This window comes from Cyanistes caeruleus, chromosome 4 (assembly GCF_971803275.1).
Source record: "Cyanistes caeruleus chromosome 4, bCyaCae1.hap1.1, whole genome shotgun sequence".
Lineage (NCBI taxonomy): Eukaryota > Metazoa > Chordata > Aves > Passeriformes > Paridae > Cyanistes > Cyanistes caeruleus.
In genome coordinates, this window is record NC_141704.1 from 28389786 (window position 1) to 28410990 (window position 21205).

General features: G+C 41.9%; 2 protein-coding genes and 1 long non-coding RNA gene across 8 annotated transcripts in view; 2 read left to right on the plus strand and 1 right to left on the minus strand.

The window, feature by feature from the left end:
- Positions 1 to 1572: 1572 nt before the first annotated feature.
- NFYB (nuclear transcription factor Y subunit beta) lies at positions 1573 to 17569 on the minus strand. Of its 6 annotated transcripts, none has more exons than XM_086887174.1 (7): positions 17402 to 17569; positions 9223 to 9316; positions 8610 to 8740; positions 6621 to 6818; positions 4825 to 4906; positions 2443 to 2522; positions 1573 to 2222 (listed from the first exon to the last, which is right to left on the minus strand). In XM_086887174.1, the coding sequence occupies exons 2-7, from the start codon at positions 9314 to 9316 to the stop codon at positions 2190 to 2192; spliced, it is 618 nt and encodes a 205-aa protein (XP_086743300.1). In that variant the 5' UTR covers positions 17402 to 17569; the 3' UTR covers positions 1573 to 2189. The 6 variants fall into 6 exon arrangements, with proteins under 6 accessions (XP_086743300.1, XP_086743301.1, XP_086743299.1 ...); XM_086887175.1 differs by having other exon boundaries at positions 17374 to 17523; XM_086887173.1 differs by lacking the exon at positions 17402 to 17569 and adding an exon at positions 17190 to 17272.
- On the plus strand, positions 9595 to 14678 carry LOC147653511 (uncharacterized). The gene is made up of 3 exons (XR_015286336.1): positions 9595 to 9973; positions 11100 to 11265; positions 14455 to 14678. It is a non-coding gene; the product is annotated as an uncharacterized LOC147653511 (long non-coding RNA).
- A 59-nt stretch (positions 17570 to 17628) lies between the features above and the next one.
- The window catches only part of TXNRD1 (thioredoxin reductase 1), a 46593-nt gene continuing 43016 nt past the window's right edge, over positions 17629 to 21205 (plus strand). The window contains exons 1-2 of the mRNA XM_086887168.1: positions 17629 to 18532; positions 18667 to 20575. The gene's annotated coding sequence lies outside the window, so the exon portion shown is untranslated. The remainder of the gene's footprint in view (positions 18533 to 18666; positions 20576 to 21205) is intronic.

Genomic DNA, 21205 nt, shown 5'->3' on the forward strand with positions numbered 1-21205 from the left:
ACTAGTTGTGCTGCTGCTAATACAAATTAGGCAAGTATTTCTTCAGACCACATTTGTTTTATTTGGTGTACCATGGCTACAGTACCCTGCAAAGTTTTATTAGGAGAATGGTTTCAGCGAGACATGGAACAGTGTTGTACTATTATTTACTGTTGTAGCTTCAGGAAAATAATGAGCAAATTAGTTGCAATTTTTCCCTGGCCCTCAGAGGGTGAGGGGAGAAGAAAGAAAAAAGAACAACAAAGTATCTGCTTCATTGTGCACATGATGGTGTATAAACCACAAACTTAACACACTTTAACCTAAACTCACAACAGAGAGGGGAACCTGAAAAATGTTGCTTGTTTCAAGTGTGTGGGATCACCTCAACCCGCCTTCAGTACATCAAAATGCCAAATCTTTCCTAGCTTCTCCTTAGCTTGTATCATAGTTTTTTTCCCATTGCAAATCTGGGAACAGCAATAATAGGCTATGCTGGCCTGAAATAAACAGAATACAAACAGAAGGGGCTTGTGCAGGGATTGTGTTATTCAGTTTTACATTTAATGAGAAACTCCACTTGTTTAGCCATAGCTGCTGAAGAAGACAGGCTGCCACAAAACCCAGAACATCCATGCAGACTGCCCCAGATTACACTGGATTGCCTCCAGAGGCTCAGCCAGCAGGATGCTGACTGGTAAAAAACACTGCTCAAATCTGCTCATAAAGCTTTTGTTTAGCTAAAGAACTGCCTATTTCAGGCTCCTGGGATATCTTAGGTTATGCTAATTTTGCCACTGTTGCACTGTTACTTTTCTTTTTTTTTTTTTTTTTTTTTTTTTTTTTTAAGAAAGGACAAAACCAGCAAGAAATCATATGGCAACAGTCTCAAGGTGTGGTTTGCTTAAATTAATAACAGGCATGTGGAAAGATAATTAATATATTACATTTCAGTCCACTGCAAACAGTACAAAGGTCCCAAAATTCAGTCTGAGTAAGATATTACTAAAACCCCCATCCCTCCCCTAATAGGCTAAGACAAGGCAACAAAATTACCCACCCAATTATTAAAGAAACAGCAATGTCACCAAGAACAGCTCACTAAATATACAGAACTACATTACCTAGGTAGAGTCTATTGCAAAACCAGGCAAGAGACAGCAATCCTGAAGTCCATCTTCCATTTCAGATTTGTATCACTTGTTCAGCTGTCAGCCACTCATGCACACACCCTCACACACACACACACCACGCAGCCTGGACACAGAAAGTCACTACCACTTTTGAGTTCCCATAGGCTCACAAGAAACGTTAAAACATTTCAGTAAAAAGTTAAAATGAGATCTTTTACCACAAGGATTATAAAATCCCCCCTACCCTTGGATTTCTAAGTTTGGGATTCTAAAAACCATACATAAAAAGGAAGAGTTATTTCAACAGCAGAAAGACTACCTTAAAAGTATCAAAGTAAGTCTAAAGAGAGTTAATGCAACTGAAAAAAATTTTAAAGAAAGAAAAACCTGCATCGCACAGTCAGTGCTTTCATTAATACTGTTGGTAAGCCCTAAAGTTCTAAACGTAGTAGAGAATTCATTGGTTTTGATTAACCTTTAATTCAGAAGTTACATTAGAAAAAACAATTGTAGCAATTCTTTTGAGCTGCTAGTTTCATGAGGAAAAAGTCCCTTTCAAAATTTCAATAAATAAGCTGACATGTAAAGTTAGTTGAGGTTGTCATGCAAGACAAATTACATAACCAAGACTAACTCAATCTTTATAATAAAGGCAACTTGCATTCAAAAATGAACTTTACCCTTACAATTTTATTCAAAGGGTAAACATGAATTAACCCAGCTGTTTACCTGAATTACAAAAGTAACATGATTCAATATGAAAATAAGAAACTGTCTACAAATCTCTGACAGTAATAAATTGCAATATACAATGCATACAGGAGTTATACAGAGCAACAAACTCTTGTACAAAACAAAAATACTTTAATACCTTTAAAATCCAATTATTTCTTTAAAATCATCATGAAAAAGATTTGAGTCAGAACTCACACCTCAATTAGTCAAGCTTCTGGTAGCTACATTACAGCTATTTAATATACAAAGAGATAAATCTCTTCACCAGTCATTAAAACTGCCTCTTCGTTAGAGTTGCACGTTTTCAGTCTTGTGTTCCCAGATGGAAAGTTTTCTTCAAAATCATGAGAATTGAATTTGTTGAACACCAGAGATCTAGAGAAAGAAAATACAAGCTTACATTCCACTGCACCTTTTCTGAAACTGCAGAGCAGCTCACGGAAAGCAGCTATGAATTCTCAGTGTTGGAGTGGCATGACAGCCATCACCAAAGGACTAAATAAAATTAATTCCCATATTTCAGAACAGAGCAGCTGAACTAGTATTTGGATTTAGCAGCAGAAGGGAGAGTAGGGGACAGGATAGAGGATCATACCTGTTGATATGATGTTGTGTAGACCATAACATTCTGCTGTTGGCCATCTGTGGTTATTAAGCCTGCTGGCAACTGGTTAGCTAAAAGAAATAGCATTTTAAAAATGTTAGGCTGGAACTGCTTGATATACAGAGCCTCCAGGGCACTGGAGAGCGCTTAATCTCCCAAGTTACCATCCTACACTGGTATAGTCACACTTGTTACCAAGTGCTACAAGTGAACAAGTTTCTTCCCATTCACAAGAAACATGTAAAATCCAATGTAATTTTGCTCCAAGAGTAAGCAGAATGTCCACACCTGTACACAGGCAAATGGAGTGGAGCTCACCACCACGACCACTGAAAAGGCCATCTCCAGTACTCAGTGTCCCAAGAAACCTGGAGAATTCAGTTGGCTTTGTTTAAACACAAAGTTAGCACTTGAGCATAACCATGGGGGAGCAACTCAATTAAATCATTGTGCTGCTTTATAAATTGGAATCCATCAAGAACTCCATAATACAGAAGTCCCAAGGAAGGCAGAAGAGATGAACAGGCAATGACAAAAAACAAAAAGCACTGCCAGAGTCTGACATTGCACTGGTTGACTTCAGTATGTCCCTCAGGGCACACACAAGAGCTCTGATTTCACAGCAGAAAGAGGTGGCCAACAAAACGAGTAAGAAATACTTCTGAAATACCAAGAGAAAAGGCAGGGAGTGGTGCCCCAAGGTAAACCTTCACAACGTGTATGCTGAGCTCTCACATTCAGAGTGGGTGCCTTACAACTGCTACTTGGAAGCAAAGCAGCAAAACTCTTAAAATTGTAGGTTAAGTCAATCTAGCATATTTTACCCTAGGACACAAACAATGGGGCTTTGTTCTTTCAGTTACTAAGTATAAACAAGATGTATAACCAATACAAAATTCTGAAAGCACAGCACAATCCATAACAGTTTTCATTTGAAAGCTGATGCTTGAGGGTTTTGTAATTGTAATTTTGGTTGGTTGGTCAGGGTTGCTGTCTTTTTTTTTTTTGCCCCCTTCCTTCTTCATTGAACAAATTTTCAATTGCTTCAGTTGCAGGCTAAGAGATGCATTAAGATCATAGTGAGAGTGGCTCTGGTAGGTCCAAAATTTACTGCCCGTCAATGCGCACATCCACATCCAACACAGCTTAATGGAGAGTCCCTGACCCAGCCCTGGCATGAGGCCACCACAAAGAGCCACAGCTATCACTGCTACTGCTACAGTGACACCATCATTCATTCCAGACAGATCTATAGCTGCTCCTGTAGAGAGAAATACCTGCAATGCTTGACATGATCAGTTGTTTAATATTATTTTTTTAATTTTTTTTTCTTTTTTACTTTCTTCTACTATGCAACATCTTTTTTGCATCCTTAGTCCTGCCAGGACAGTTCTAAAGTTGCTCTTTTCAAGTCACAGTAACATAAAGTTTTTTCATGGAGCTCTCTGAAGCTCTTACGTTTGGAAATTAAGACTCTAAATCTAAATATTGCAAAGGACCCTTGCAATATTTAGATTCTTAATTCCCAGCCAGTTTTATAAGCTCCTCTTCCAGGCTATAAGAGACCCATCAAGTCTGCACTGTTTTACATAGCCTAAGTCAAACTGAGAGCAAAGTGTGTTTCCAATCCTGAACAGGCATTAAGAATGCCTGTTTTAGTTTTAGTCCTCTGGCTTTGAATTTTTGCTAGTTCAATAGTTTACAGGTGATTTTAGACTGATACCTATCACATACTTAAATTAAATCTTGTCAGTAGATATGACTAGAGCTGTTCTTCCTGATTCCTCTGCTATCAGGTTCAACATTACCAGCCTGTAACATTTAAAAGCCAAGGGGGAGACTAAATGCAAGAATCAGCACCAACAAAATCAGTACAAATCCCAAAAAACTGTCAGGCTTTAATCCACAGTAAAAGGAAGAAAAACTACACTGAATGCACAGGATACTCCTCACCCTACACCTTCTAGCTGCCAATCTGTGCATTCTCTTGAATGTAGGAAATACTAAGTTCTTTAGAACAAAGATGGTTTTCTTCTATGCCTCATTTCTTAAAGATGAGCTCCTCAAGTCATCAAGAGGAGTTCATTTTACTTTCTTCCCCCAAATAGTCTTGCAAGTAGAATAAATGGGGCCTAAATATGTAGCTACTAGGGAAAAGTAAAAAAAAACCAAACAATTTGCACCTTTCATTACAACCTGTGTTTAAGTGTAGAGAAAAATACTAGCATTAATATATGCATTTATAAATTCTCCACAATTGACTTGAGCTATTACTAGTCCAGGATATATTCCTCAAGTAGGAATGCTGATGCTTGAAGGAAGTTTTTATAAAAGCTGTATTAATAACATAATAAATTAAAAAATATTACTCACTAAATGCTTCTTCTGTGAGCTCCTCACTTAGACCATCTCCAGTTGTAACTGTTCCCCCAATTCCCTTTTCTCCTTTCATTGCCTAAGAAGAGAGAGCATAAAAAAGCAGAAGAAAACTTGAGATTTCTTTCAAAGCCCCAGGAGCTTTAGCCAAGGTTTGAAACTTGCAGAAGAGTCACAGCACAACAGCTGGAGCTTGAAATCCAAGACCTGTAAAATTCTATGGGATTTGAGAATGTGCATATTACATGAGTGTTTTTCATCTTACCCATACTCCTGAAACAAAAACTTGGCAAACTAGGACTGTGTGGTTCTGAGAAAGGCTCTTCACCTTCTGTATAAAGTTCAAAATCTGTGGCAATCCAGAAGGATCATTTACAAGAAATCACAGAATCTCACCCACCAAGAATGTGCAACATTTGCTTACCAACCACACACAAGCACCATCACCATAAACTAAGAGCTGACATTTAAAACCAAGATGTGGAATTTCTTCTCCCACATCAAGGACTACAGCCAGAAAGGATATCAGCACAGAAAGCCAAGGCTTCCAGTGATCTGCATGCAGTTTTACAAGTTTGAAGTTTGATGCTCTATGCTATTTACTAAAGAAAGTCTAGAAAAATAATGTGGGCATAAAAAAAAGATTCTCTGCAGTTGCTTGCTACAGACAAAATACTCAGATACAAAACAGAAGTATTTCACCCTTAAGACACCCTTGCTTGAATGGAGATTTAAAACCGATGAGTAAAGCTATTTAACCCATCCACACAATTAAAACCCAATCCAACTACTCTGCTACCACAACATCTATAATCTGCAAAAATTCTCAGTTAAGAATGAAAGTAGCATAGACTCACTTCAGATTTATTCAGTATGAACTGGAACTAGTTAGGCAATACTTGCCTTTCTAATAGAAGCACCTACAGCACTAATCATAGCATGTGCAGAAAAGGACAGCACACAGCACTACCCCAACTTTGTATTACACCTCCTGTTACTCAGTTATCATGCAAATGACCTTCTGGGAATGGGAAGCTTCGAGTGCTGTCAGCAAAACAAATATCATTAGCGAGTCTGACCTAAAAAAACCTTAGGTTTACAAAACAAAGAAACTCTGAAGAGCATCCTTATCTACTGTACTGCCAATTTAGACAAGGGGAGGCAGACCAGAACAAAAAATCCAAGCAGAGCAACTTCTTCTCAAAAAGGTCTCAGTTGCTGAAAGGAAGAAAGTCACTTTCTGCTAGAGAAGGGATAAATTAAACTGTTTGGATCATGTACCTAGCATGTACTATGTATCAAAAGCAAGCTAAGGGACAGGCTAAAAAAATAATTTTAAAAAAAACATTGAAGAAGATAGTTTTCCATGTGAATCATTATTCCAACATGAGAAAAACAGTTTTTTCTTTTGCAGATCCAAAGTCCAGACAAACAATAGGCATTAGGCCAGTTCCTCAGAGGATATAGTCAGTACATATTGACTGAACCCAAAGATCGAACTAAACATTCTTAATAGGCACCTTTAAAGAGCAGACCAATTTACTACCACCAATACATTAGAGAATTTATCCAGCTGAAAGCTTTAACTACTCTGAATCAGCAGGTCTAATCAAAATGCTTACTTCCTCCTTTTTCTCTTGACATCCTCTGGAATGCTTTTAAACATTACATTACCCCCTGACCAAGAGCTGTGAGATAATGTGCAAGTTACCCATTATACAATTAAAACAACAGAGAGCTAAGGATAAACACAATCAGGTTAAATAAATTAGGAAACACCCATATATACCGACCTCTCTGAACTTCTGGAGGTATAACTTCAAAGGTTCAACATAGCTATCAAACCCCAAGGTAGACATGGCAAAGAGAATATCCTCTCCATTGATGGTCTTTCTTTTCTCTTGGTGACACCTCTCACTTGCTTCTGATGTTATAAAGCTGATGAATTCACTTACACACTCTTGTACACATTCCTTTGCGTCCTTAGCAATCTAGTAAGGAAAATGTATCATCATTAATGAAGACAGAAGACTTTAAAAAACTCACCACAAATCCCCCCAAATACAGGTAATAAAGATAATAGAGGAAACATCCCAAAACCCAATAATACCCATTTAGGCAACACCTGCACAGCAAACCACTGGATGTCCTCACTGCTCTACTAAGACCAGCTGCAACGTGATTTTACCCATGTTTTATTATTTCAAGCAGCACAGCCAGCTTCCAGGATCTCCTAAAGTCCTAAGTAATGTACAAGCTTTTACACACAGATGCCTCTTCCTTTGCTTACCTACATCTCTTTAAACCTGTTCATTACAATGTCACAGCCCACTTCCTCCTCTTTTTAAGAGACCTGGTAATTCCAACCCCACTGCAGTACATTCCCACAAATTCAGCAATGACAAGTATTTTTATCCTGCCCAGATTCAAGGACTAGAATATGCCCCTAGCATTAAGCCTTTCTAATGCTTTAGTATTCTAACATAAATTTACCAAATGAGAATTCAAATGAATAAACATATGCCTAGGCAAGAATGAAATAAGTAAATCTGATTACAGTTTTCAGCCGGACAAAAGTCATTTACCCAACTTAAAATTACAGCAAGTATTACATGTATTACTCATGATTGATGATTACTTGGGAAACTGACAGGAGTCAACAAATAGGTTAAAATAATTAAGGTTCTTATTCTTCACATGAAAAGAACCTAAAATACTGAAGCAGTAACTGTGTGCAGAGTCTTCACTAGCTTCTCTGGTATTTTCAGACACATAGGGTGAGATTTTCAAAAGAAGTCATCAGCCAGCAGCTTCCCTTGCAGTTTTTCACCAAAAAAACCCTGATATTTCAAGATAGCTCTACATCCCATATGCTAAATTCTTCAGAAAAATCTCATCTTGATCACTAAAAATTTATGACAATATGGACTGGCAAAGTTATAAATGTAACATCCAGATCTCCAGAAAGCCCTGAACACTATGAAAATACAAGCAGATGCAAGTAAATTATGTCCTGCTTCTACTTAGAGCGATCTCCAAAAAGAGAGATCAGTTTTAGCCACAGAAATGTTACTGTGGCTGGAATTGTATTGGAATACAACAGAGAAACAGCAAGTCATAGGAGCCCTGCAAAGGTTTAAGATAAACAGGTAGAATGATGAAATACTTATACAATCACTAGCTCAGCAGAATGGATTAAAAAGTCTATTCTTAGAAGGAAGAAATAAATAAGGCTTTCAATATCTGGCCTTATCTGCTCCATGGTATAAAGCAGACTTCTTAGGTCACTTTGGCATTTGGGTACGTGAATATTCGGGTGACAGAAGGCTAACCATTCTCTTTCCTTCAGGATGAGCACTGGATTTCTATTTCAGCCAAGATGATACACTTATTCCAAATTTTATGCACCTCAAGGAAAGCAGACTAAATCTCTCAGGAAAACAGAGTAAAAAACTATTCTTAGTGATTGTCATCAAGTCTGATAATTTACGACTATTTCAGAGAACACATCTTCGAAAAAGGAAGCTCTTGAAAGCCCTATGAAGAACAGTTCTGGATGCTCTAATTACAGCTGTTAATAAAAGCTTTCAGAAATCTAAGAAAAATGGACTTGGTCTCAATCACCTCCTGCTCCTGGGCTTTTTTTCCCTTTCCTCTTATAACACTTTTTCCCAATAAACCAGCATCATTTGGAAAAAGATCTTGTTCTAACCAGCTCAAGCTCACTGAGAGGAAGGAATAAAACTCATTAACACACTTTCTTTACCAGACAACAGTATTACCTTTCCTGTTTGGGGTATGGCATTTTTCATTATCCTTGCCACATTTGCAATTGGAAGATATATATCTTGTTCTCTAAAACTCTCTTTTGAGCCATTTGTATCTTCATGATCATTCATGCTGTCTTCTGTGTCTAATGAAACAAAGAAAAGTTAACAGAAATTATATTTGACAGCAGGCAATAATTCAGTTTAAAATCTTACATTGAAGGATGAAGACCTTTGAAAGCACAGTGTGCTAACATCATAGAAATAATTTTTAAAGTAGATGCAACATCAGGGTACCTTTATAAAGACGGCATTTTATCACATTATGCACAGAAGTGTACATGGCTGCTGATCACCAACCATTCTTAATGCCATGTCAAAATACAAACTGTTTCCTAGAATGTCAATTTTTTTGTCATCCCCTCAAGGTCTCTGTGCCAACATCAAAAAATTCAATCTCCCCCCTTCAGACTGAAGACAAAATGCTTTATAGAGTGAGACATTATGAAAACAATAGCAAATTCTTAGCCTGAGAGAAGACAGCAGAGAATGATACAAGAACTGAAAGAAAATATATGTATACACGCACACACAGAGAAACAGTAGTATTTACTCTCTCATTTCTTACCATCGTGAGGCTGTATCACATAGTGACTGCCACCAATGTAATCTCCAGCAATTCCTAACTGAGAAGCATCTGTTGTGGAGCTATCACCATCCATCTACAAACAGAAGAAGGAAACCTTTCAGGTGTGATTGTTACATCACTAAGTGCAACTATTACTCAAACCCAGCACATTAATCAAACTAGGAGAGCAATTTACACAAAGCATAAATATTTTGTTATTGGAGAACAATTGGAGAACAGCATCCACAGCATCCCCACTGTTATTCCTGAGTTTTATTTGCAGTGGAAATAGTTTAACTGTTTTGTGAGTCTTCCCAAAAAACTCAGCAAGAGGCACAGGCCATGCACAGAATCATTTGGTTCATGTAGCACACACATAGCTCCTGTGAGAGTCTGACCAGAACATGCAAGCTATCTCTGAACAATCCTCAGAACCTACACCAGCCACTGAATGCTTTACCTATTAATTACTACACAGAGTGCATCCTTCACTCACCTTTACCCTTCAAGTTGGTTTGTCAAGACCACCGACAAACTTATAGCCAGACTGCGGGACCAGCTCTGCATCCTCATCCTCCCTGAGACACCAGTTACTCCTATGTGCCTTCTGAGTCATGTTTCCCTCATTCCCTGGTCCTGCCCTGCCTCACTCTCTGGGAATCCTTAGGTGCTCTTCTCTCAGTGTTCTGATGTGGCAGCCAACAAGACTTCTTCAGGAGGCTTTGGAGACAGGGCAGCCACAGTTTAATAGGTAACTTAAATGCCAGGAGAAAAAGGGAAGCCAGAAGAGCCTGTACTTCCCTCCTTCTTACTGACAAGCCTTACACTTACACACACAGCCCCTGGAGAGGCAGAGCCCAGCTGACTTCACACTGACCCCACACCCATTGTGTGACACCTTGATGTCTTCAAAGGGTCACAGTCACTGTTGCCACTGAGAACACAGAGCTCACTTTTTATGCACACCCATTAGCCTGAAGAGGGAGGGAAGGAGGGAGGGCAGGAGAAGCAATGTTGTACTATTTTTACACCTACCCAGAAATGAGCATTTAACCTCTCACTAATCTGCACTTTGCTTGTGGCCACAGGGCTGAGTTTCACTTTGAAACCTTCAAGCAACGTCTGGTGTTACACTTGGCCACAGATACACAAATAACACGAGCGCTGCTCACATTCCGACAACAGCTGGACAGAACCTTAGGAGCTGCTCAAGAGAAAAAGACTATTCCAGATCCTCTTCACTGTACAGAATATTAGACACGCTCTTATAAAGAACTCCGGGTCCTTTTGGCTGGCCTTTTGTAAACCAGCTTCACTTCTTACACGGCAGTTCTACCCAAAGGAAGGGCAGCATCTTAGGCATTAACCTTCCATGTGCCAACCTTCACATAAATTCACTTTGTCCACATGTTGCAGACTCTTTGTTGGGAGATTTTGCTTTTCAATCTCCCAAAGGGTCTGCAGTTTGCTTACTCAGCTTTCTGTAATAATCACAATCCTGCGTGTCACGATCACCAAAACTGACATCACACATCATTAAGAGAATCATGCCTTTCTCTTCCTTCTGCACTTTGAAACAATTAAAATTGTAGTACGGTAAATCCAAAAAGCTGCCTCCAAAATTAAGTTAGGGTTTTCTGGTAGTCTTGTTCTCAGTTTCGGCTCCCTGATCCCTCCTAGAATTTAATTCAGGGTCTCAAAAATATTTATGCCCCAGTACAAGGTATTTTAAATATCTTAATCTTTCTTTCCCTCTCTTTTTTCAATCTGCTGTGCAACATTTCTTCAAAATTATTTCCTTCCTCCAGGGTTGCAATATTCTTCAAATTTCTGCCATGATGTGATAACTAACTGGTTTCTGTTCACCTCTCCTGCAGGCTACTCCATCTGAATCTTTATTGCCAAGACCCAGCAACAATAAGAAATCACCCTGCTTTCTTTAGCCCAGCTTGCCTTCAAAAGACAATTCCTGCTTGAATCTCTTTCAAATCTCTGCTGCATCTACAGAAAGTTTTGGTCACATTAGACTAATGCATCCTCAAGGTAATACCTTTGCTTCTCTTCTTTTCTCTGTGCACACTTCCAGATCTACTTACAGGATGTATTATTTCACCATTAGTGGGAATTTGTGTGGACCTTTATCAGAACCATGAATTTAAAACAGTGATTAGCAAAATTGACAGGAAAACGCTTGCAAACAGAAAAAGGCAGATCTGACTCAGATAAAGAAAACAGCCTAACATCAACTGAAATTACCTCTGTCGCTATTACTGGAAAATCTTTAGCTGCCAGGACAACCTAGGGACAGGAGATTAGGGACAGACTAACACCCCTCTGCATAATGCTCAGCATAACCAGGTCCTGATCCAGGACCACAAGATAATTCATGTTGGAAGTGGCTGTCAGAGGTCTCTACTCCAACTCCTGCTAAAAGCAGGGTCAGCTCCAAGCTCAGAGCAGAGCACTCAGGGCTTTCTCCAGCCACATCTTGAAGACCACCACAGACAAAGCCAGCCCAGCTGCCCCATGAGCCTCCTCCACTGCCTGGCTGATGTCACAGTGAGGGAGGGAGTGGATCTCAGCACACTACTTCAATCCAAGTAAGCTGATGGAAGAACTTCAGCCAGAGTTGTCATTCAATTCAAATCTAGATCAAGCCATCTGAATATAGCAACTGTAATTAATATGCCATCCAAGTCACCCTACTAGTATTTCTTTGAGCCCAAGGGATGATAAACATGACCTTGCAGGAAAATGTGGCCACTGCTATCCCAGTCATCTCATAACAAACAGTTACATGCTCACACATTGCAGTTTTCATTTCAGATGTTCAAAACTCCAGTCAATCACCCCATTCTCTGATTGTCAAGCTCAGCACAAGTTCTGTAATGCATACAACAATGTTCAGAAAATGAGAAAACACTGTTCTCACTACACCATTCCTAATTAATCCCCCTTCTTTAAATAAAAAAACAAACAAGACCCCTCAAAACCATGACACAAACTAAACTCTGTGTCCCTGAAGTTGTTCTGGAAAGGCAGCAGTCCAGTGTAGCATAGAAACAACACCCTGCCTACACTAACTGCAGTCACTGGGTGACTAAAAAGGCCAACAGTTCTTATGCGGGCCCATTTAACAGGAAGACCTACTACTTTAGATGGAAGTAGATGCTAGAACAGGCAAAATCCTGGGACATCTAATCCTAAAAGGTTCAGATGGGCAAGACCTCTCAGATTTTGCTTTAGACTGCCAAGTTGTTACAACTTGCTTTAAAGACAAGTAGCCATTTGCAGATTTTTCATCACATTTGCATGGCAATTTCAGCACGCAAACACTGCAATGCCTTTTAATACAAGACCATCTCCTACCTCTGTGTGGCTGCCAAATTGCATGAGGGTTTCCAACACCTCAGTCCTCCAGCAGCAAGTGCTGCGTACAACTGCAGGAAACAATTACTACAGGTTGTACATTATCCTCAGCCTCCAGTGCTAGAAAGACACTGAAGCTCCTCCATGCATACACATGGACTGAATCAAGACTGAGAGATAAGCATATCAGAAGTGACATGTCAGTCTCTAAAATGACCATGCCACTATCTGATTTTATCAACAATCAGGGACAGCAAACAAGTACAGGGCACAAACATTCAGCACTACATAGCAAAAGAAAAATCAGAATACAGAACAGCAGGACAATGTATTCTGTTAGTGGTTTTCTGCTTGGTTTTTCCATCGCTAATAAAAGAAGATTATTTCTAGGGATATACAAACTACTTGATGCATGGAAATTAACCAAATAAATATGGAGAAATAAAAGGAAAAACATTCCAAGCCAGCAGCAAAGAAGGTTCACTGATAAGATGCAAGTGAACGAACATACAGGTTTACACTGACACATGGCATAAATATTTTAGAGGATACTTAAAAAAGTTTGCTCCTGTCAGCTGCCCACAACTCAGATTGCTCCTATAATGTCTATACTAAACTAATAAAACATCAGTATCTCAAAGTAAATCTTGCATCCTGTTTAATCTTATAAGCACTCTTAAGAGTGCAGTCAGTATCAGTGGCTCAGCTAAAAGATAACTAAAGAATGTATGCCCAAACCTGCTAGCACTGAAAAGTCAGGACTAAAGTTTACATCAATATAAAAGGAAAAACAAAGAAAAAAAATGTGAAGAAACAAGGTTTTTGTTTTCAGAATGGGGAAGCTATCTGGCAATGATTTGCAAACTGCCCTCTTGAAGGGAAACTAAAGGCCTCTTGTGATTTAAGTATTTCATGTGGTATTTATTCACCCTGTCTCTCAAAATTGCTACCCTACAAGAGGGGCAGAAGAAAATGACATGCAATGAACTGAAGCACTTGGTACACATTCCATGCAGTTGTGCCTGCCAAAGAAGCAGGACAGAACAATAACTAAAGCTGTAGGTAGTAACCGCATCATTCATTTTGCCACACCTTATCACGAGAAATGTAAAGCTGTGAATCAGTACGGAACAACAGAGACCTAGAGTTTTATTTGAGTTTTCTGCACCCGCTCCTGTTAAGCAGAAAGATTTTTCAATTGAAAATACACCTTCAATTTCCTTTTATTTTTCAGTGACTTCCGGGGATCCTAATTTCCCACTAAATTCTCACCTGCAGCAAGAAATACTAACTGGTGAATGCATTCACAGGACATTGTTCCAGCAGATACACAAAAATGTAACGCTAAACCCCTTAGCACATAGCTAGAACAAAACCAGATGCTGCACTCTCTCTCCATCTCAGGCTTCTCTAATCCCTTACATTCAGTGTTTTCCCCCAGAGCAGAATAACACTGGGAAAAGCAAACTGATGCTGAGAGAACCAGACAGTGTCACCATGGCTCATTAGCATCTGGGCTGTACCAGGATCCTTCCCCTGGCCCACGGGGAGGAAACTTTCCCTTATGAAATCCAAAGAGGGCATTGCCACCTTTCCACCTTCCCAATCCATGTAACTAACAGTCTATGTCTTATCTCACAAGCCCCGGTGCCACTGACCACAGGCCCTTTCCACACAGATCCAGCTGTCCCAGAGCAGCTGGTGGCTCTTTCCCAGGCTGGCTAATATCCACAAGCACTGTTAGCCCCAATATATATGGCTAGACTAAAAACTCGTGTATTTTCACATCAAGAAGGAATGGGCCAGTAATACAGAGCAAGCAGCAGAAACCAAGTTTCCACACTTTCTCTTTTTTGGCAATAGAAGAGACAAGCTGGAGGGGAAAATAAACAAGATGAGCAGCGGAATGGAGCCAGTTCAGTTGATTCTGCAGAAGCTGGAAGAGGAAAGCAGTGATGAACACACTGCACCAGCACCTCCTTCCTTCAGTAACCTGACTGAAATCCCCAGATTACCTTAAGTTTTTGATACTTTCCTAGCATTTTTTGTGAAAAACTAAGCTTATCTGTTTATTAAAACAGCAATCCGTAAGTCCTGCCTTTTTCCTTTCAGAAATCTGGTAACTTTTTTGAGTAGGTTATTTTTCCTTTGTTGAGGTAGTAACCAAATATGCCAAGTAGCTTTTTCCTCTCAAGCCACAGGGCAAGTAAGAATTTTACAAAGATAGTTCAGACCAGACCAATATTTTCAGCCAAAACTGTTGAATTTGCTGACACTTGCTTTTATTCTACCAAGGTTCTTTACCTGTATTGTTTAGTATGCATACATAGTCATGTTTTCCTCTTTTAACAAGTGTCTTGCCACTAAAACATCAATTTCCAAAAACTAAATTTCTTTATAACACTACTGCAAAACTCAGTACTTTAGAGTCAAATTTGACTTTTTAAGTCAAATTTCTTTCTAAGCAAAATTTTAAAGGTGGAATGGCATTAGATTTACATTTGAAAGCACTAAAGGAAGAACCTTGAAAACCTTTTCTAAATGTTGACGAAACAAGGTACCAGACTTTCAAAGTTTCAGTGTTTAATGTTTCATATCTTGACATTATCTTAAACATTCTTTTTCATTCAATTTCTGAACATTGCCTCCCTTCATGTAATTATTACCAGAAATAAGAGTTAAGCTTTGAACTGCTGTGACTGTCAAATCCTGAAGTCTGAAGAGTAACACCCAGTGCTCCTAGCTTCTCCCAATATAATGCCATAGCTCTAAGTGCCAGCAGCCAAGCCCATGTATGACCACCCGCTCAACGCACAGCATAAAAGCAACTCACACAGGCTTCAGAATGAATCGGATTGAGCCATCTCACGTGTCCTAGAGAATTGCAGATGGATCCTGCCTTTACATTGCAACTGTCATGCCACAGGCCACATAAGCAAAAAGAAAGCAAGTGCTAGCTTATTGTTTAGAAACAGTATGCTAGTGATTATATATAGACACAATTTCTCCATTCCTGCAAGCCAGTTAAAGCCAGGCTCTGGATACTGCCTAAAGTGGTGCCTGCCATTTTCCTTTTTCCTACCATTTTGCCAGAGCGTTTTTTGATAAAGCTAACTTTTTAAACTGACAATAACTGCCATCTACCAAAATTCCAAGGAAAGGTTACTACATGTAACAGACTCCATGAATGAGCTGAAATCCAGATTTCTGTGTTACTTGCTGCCTAGAAATATTCAGATCATTGTTTTCAATAATTTTGCCATCCCAAAAGCAAACCAAGCACACTGTGTAGCTTTTATCTGACAGCTCTTTTCAGAACAAAATCTTTTTGGTTAAGCCTCAAAGAAATTGGTAAATCTAGATGCTTATTTTCTACTGCTGTTGTGCTGCAGAATATATATTATAGCCACAGAAACATTACTGGAACGCATTCTTTTTTTGTTGTTGTTGTTTTCCAAGAGGATTGTCTGTGAATAACCTCGACAGTACTCTTCAGGACTACCAACTACATAATTTCTGGAGGCAGAACAGTGGCTAGCACACACAGGTCTGCCGAAGAACACCTGCCACACACAGAAAAGTTGAGTAGACATTGATAATGGCAGGGTCCCGTCTCTCTCCCATCTGTCATGTGTGTTACAGGACAAATGCTGATGCCACCCATCTGCGTCTGTGTCACTGCGAGCCGATCGATCCCATTTCCCGATTTCATGCCCTTCAATGATGCAAACGCAGCCAGCGCTGGGGCACGGGGTACACCTTCCCTTACACCAACAGCCTCCGAGCCTTCCTGGCACTCAGCTCACATCTGTTCGAGAGGTAACTCGTCTATCGTGACCCCTTGGTTATAAACGGCACAAGACGACGAGTCCTCAGTTAACCAGCAACTTTATTGTTGGTCATTTTGGCTGAGATTTCCGCGCTGCCCGCACCTGTCCGGGTCCGGCCGGGCGCCTCTGCCGGGCCCCGTTCAGCCCACCAAGGCCTCGCATTCCCGCCCGCACGGCCAGCCGGGTACTGGCACCACAGCCCGGGGCCTCGCCCTACGCTCCTCATCCCTGCAAAATACCGCCAAACCTTCCAGGAAATTTCCGTCCCGACAACGGCGCGGAGGGGACCGGGAAGAGAGACCGGGCCGCCGTGGCCCCGCTGCCCGGCTCCCGGCCCGGCCAGGGGCCGTGGGCGTGGTGGGGGTCCCGGCCCCTCGCTCCCGCGGCGAGGGGAGGGGGCTCGGCCGGGCGAACACAAAAGAGCGCCGAGTCCCCTCCGCCCGGCGCGGCCGCCACAAAGCCGCGGCCCCGGCACACGGCGAGCGCGGCCGGCGCGGAGACGGAGGCTGGCGGGAGGCCGTGCGCCCCGCGAGTGCCCGCCGCTTCTCGGCGGCCGGTGCGGGGTGCCGGCCGGCCGCGGGGCAGCCCCGCCTGCTGCCCCCACCCCTGCCTAGGCCGCAAAATGGAGCCGGAGCGGGGAGGGCCCCGCGGAGAGAGCGGGACACCGGCGGGGGCAGCCGCCCTGCCGACACCCCCCTCGCCGCCGCCTCCCTCCCTGCTTCCCTCCCTGCCTGCCCGCCCGCTCCGCTCCCCTCCCCGCCCGCCCACCCCGCTCGGCTCCCCGGCCGCGCGGCCCCCTCGGCTCCGGCCGCACAAAGCGACGCGCGGCCGGTGCGGGGCCCGGGGCGGCAGCCCCGCACTTCCTGGTGCCCGCGGCGGCGGCGCGGCGGCAGCGCCGGGGCCCGGGGAGGGAGACGGACATTTCATTCGAGCCTGCAGTGGAACCGGTTACCAATCATTGGCCGGAGCCAGGCACAAACCTCCAGTGCGGCCCTGGTTGGCTCCCTCCGCAAATCGGCTGTTTGGTTGGACGGAAAATGGCTGCGAAGGAACCAGTCCCAGCGCGGAGCCCCGCTTCCCGCAGCCGGGCTGCCCTCCCTCCGCGCCGCCTCCCCGCCACTCGCGCCGGCTCTTCCCTCAGCGCGCGCCCTCCCGCCGGGCCGGCCCTGCCCGCCTCCTTTATGGAGCGGCCGGGCCGGGGGGCGCCGGGCCCGCCCCCCCTGCACGGGGCTGGGGCACAGCGGCGGCCGGGGCTGCCACCGAGGGCTGGCCCTGCCACAGGGCTCGGTCCCGCCGGGCTGCTGCTGCTGCTGGCGATTGTGTAGCGGGGCCTCTGACCAGGGGCAGCTCTTCCCTGCGGCTTCGGTCTCACAGAATCACAAATGGGTCGGGTTGGAAGGGACCGCGGTGTGTCAGCAGGTCCGACCTCCCTGCTGAAGCGGGGTCATTGTAGAGCACAAGGTACAGGATTGCATCCAGGTGCTTCTGGAATATCTCCAATGAGGGAGACTCCAGTCTCTCTGGCCAACCTGTTTCAGTGTGTGATCACCACACAGTAAAGAAGGTCTTCCTCATGTTCGGGTGGAACTTCCTGTGCATCAGATTCTGCCTGTTGTCCCTTGTTCTATTGTTTGTTACCACCAAAAATCCCTGGCTTCATCCTCTGACACCCTCCCTCCCAGTACTGATGGACATAAATGAGGTCCCGTCTCAATCATCTCTTCTTGAGGCTGAACAGGCCCAAGCCTTTCCTCATAAGAGAGACGCTCCAGTCCCCCAGTTGTCCTTGTTTCCCTGGGGACTGGGGGAGAGTGGCCAGCTGTGACCCACTGGCCTTATCCCTGGCCTCACCCTCCTGTCGCCTCAGTAGCCAGTGCCTGCTGTCAGCAAGGCAGGCACCATTATTGTGAAGGTTCTTTAGATCTATTCCAGCCTGTCCTATGCTTGCATCAAGATTCACCAGCTGACAGGAGAACAAACAGGTTACATCCCCATTCCTACATTTTGCACAGCCTGAGAAAGAAGAAGCTGATGAATAGGAGTTCCATGAAGTTGGAGGATGGCTCATGGAACCCAGGTCCGACCAGCCATTTGGTGGAACAGAACCTTGGGTGAGGGGATATGTGGGTCTGTATTACCCCATCACCCTTTCCCCCAAAAAGGTAAAATTTCACTGCAAACCAAAAAGGATCATTTCCTCCTGGTGATACAGGGCTTCAAGAGAACACTTTTCTTCCACTTTTAGGCTTGGTTCTGAAGAAATACAGGCGGCTGGGTGAAGATATTAGTTGGACTGACTTCTCTACTGAGATTTATAAACCTCTCTTATGAAGCATTTATATGAAACACTTCATAATCCACCAGTTCCTCCATTCACTAGAATCAGAGTTAGCCAAAAGGCGGCCAAAGACATTCCACACATCTGCCACCAACAGGTATATGTGCAATCTCCACAAGAGAGGTAATAAGAATATTTTTGATTTGTGCAATTCTTAATAACCTGTAATAATTCATTATTTGAATATCTTAAGTATTTTAAATAAACTAGTATAAAACTCACATTTCACAATAGCTTCTGCTACCATCCTCTTCTGATTAATATTTGATAAATACAGTATGCTCCTCTCCTAGCTCTCTTCTGGTACTGGGATTTACACAAAACAGAACACAATAAACCTTACACATTTCCACATGGTTTCATGTAACAACATTAGTTTCATGTGCTTTGATATATCATAAAGATTTAGATTCACTCAAAATGTCCATGTTTTTGGATTGTTTTGAGTTTTAAGCAAAACATCAAGCGAGAAGAATTTTGCATGGCCATGGGTTTTTACTGCAAATGCTATATATAGCTTAATGCTTCCTCATGGGTAGCTTGATCAGTAATCAGTAACTTTTTTTTTTAAATGCCCAGATGTCAAGTAATGCAAGAATATTCACTAAGTTTGGGAACTTAGGTGATGCGTTTTCCCCCTTATCTATTTTATAGCTTCTTTTCACTAAGTACAATGCCATGGCAATACACTATTAATCTCTGCACTCTTAAGATCTTTGGGTGGATTTTGTCATGTCAGCCCAGAATTTCACAAGTGATTAGAAAGATGAACGCTGACCAGTGTGCAGGTTTTTCAGGGCACAGAGCAGATAGTGCTCTGTTTTTGAGATGCTGGTTGCTAGTTTTGAATCTTCTTGAAAACAGCCTTCAAATTTTTCTACTGCATTTTTTTCAAACTTGAAATGAAAATATTGTTTCTCCTGAGTTTTTTACTGATATTTGTCAATGTGTGTTGATGGAAAAACTACTTATCCACTTCTCAGTACTTTTCTTTAGGACACCATAGTGGGAACAAGTGTTCACTGTTACTACTGATGGAACAGCACTCAGTGGTTAAAGTTGTCAGCCAGCTGGAGCCAGGGAATCCAAGCCAGCATTCCCATTTACATACATTTTATTTTGTGTTCCTCCAATTGTAGCAATTTCTGTCACACACATATACATTTTATTTTGTGTTCCTCCATTAGTAACAATTTCTGTCACTCACTTGTCATTCAGTCTTCAATTGGTTTGTTATTTTTTTCCTATGCTAAGTATACTCTTAAGCTCCATATTTTGCGAGGCCTGAGATTGTCATTTTGTGCCTAAAATTTTCAGTGAGGAAATCAAATTCTTCAGATATTTTCTGTTCTATTTAGTAGGTGTTAGCAAAGGTGAGCAAGTCTGCTTCTTTAAACCAGAACAGATATATCAGCTTGTTCCAGAATGTGCCTTACTTGTGCTGTGGACTCTGTTACTTGGAAAAATAAGTTCTTGAAATAAGAAATTCCATTTTTTTGTAGAAATAGCACTGGATGTAGTCTGGGTAAGTTGTTCATCTAACTTTCTCCAGAGTTCTCAAAACTGAGATTCTTAGTGTAATAGACTGGAAATAGGTCTGTCATCAAACTGTGAACTCCACGGGGTTTCAGGAACTGGTATTCATTCTTAATAGTGATCTTTCTGATGCTCATTATCTTCTGTTTGTTTTTGTAGATCAGAGTGTTCTTATTTGTATTCCACAATCCTAAATAAAAGATACTTGAAGCTGCTACAGAGCTAAGCAACGGTATCTGAAAAAGATGAAATGTGGAATTCCAGAAGAAATTACCTACAGGTAATTAGCCAAGTCAGAGTGGGATGAGACCAGATGAAATTAAACAAAGTTAAAGACTTTTTTATTTTTCTAAAGATCAGTAGCTCACTGCTGTGTTAAAAAATTCTTTAGCTAATTAAGCATGACTTCCTTTTAGATAGTATTCCCCCTTTAACAGTAAAATTTCTGCTACACTTGGAAGGAACTGTGTGATCCCACAGCTCTGAAGGGGAGACACATACAGTGTTTGCACTGTGCCAGTGCACCAGAGAGGCAGATCTAGAAGAGTAGCTAGCTTTGATGCTCATGCCATGAGGACCAAAGGATGTGTTATTCACAGCAGACTGGTTTCCAGCCAAAGACGGGGCTAGGAAGGTGCAATTCCGAAATTACTACATCCCATTTAGGAACTATGGTCCAAAGAGCAAAGTGCAAGCTTGGATTCGATTCCCAGGCCTATGGCATGCTTCTTGTATGAACTTGGGCAAATTGCTGTAAATCCAAGCCATCAAATCTCAAGTGAGATGTGCATAAATGCCTGTGAAAGTCTGAATTTTAATCATATTGTGCCTCAATTCCCCATCGCCTGAATCAGTAGCAATATTATTTTCCTACCTTGAACTGTGAATGGCTTAGATACTGGGAAAGCAG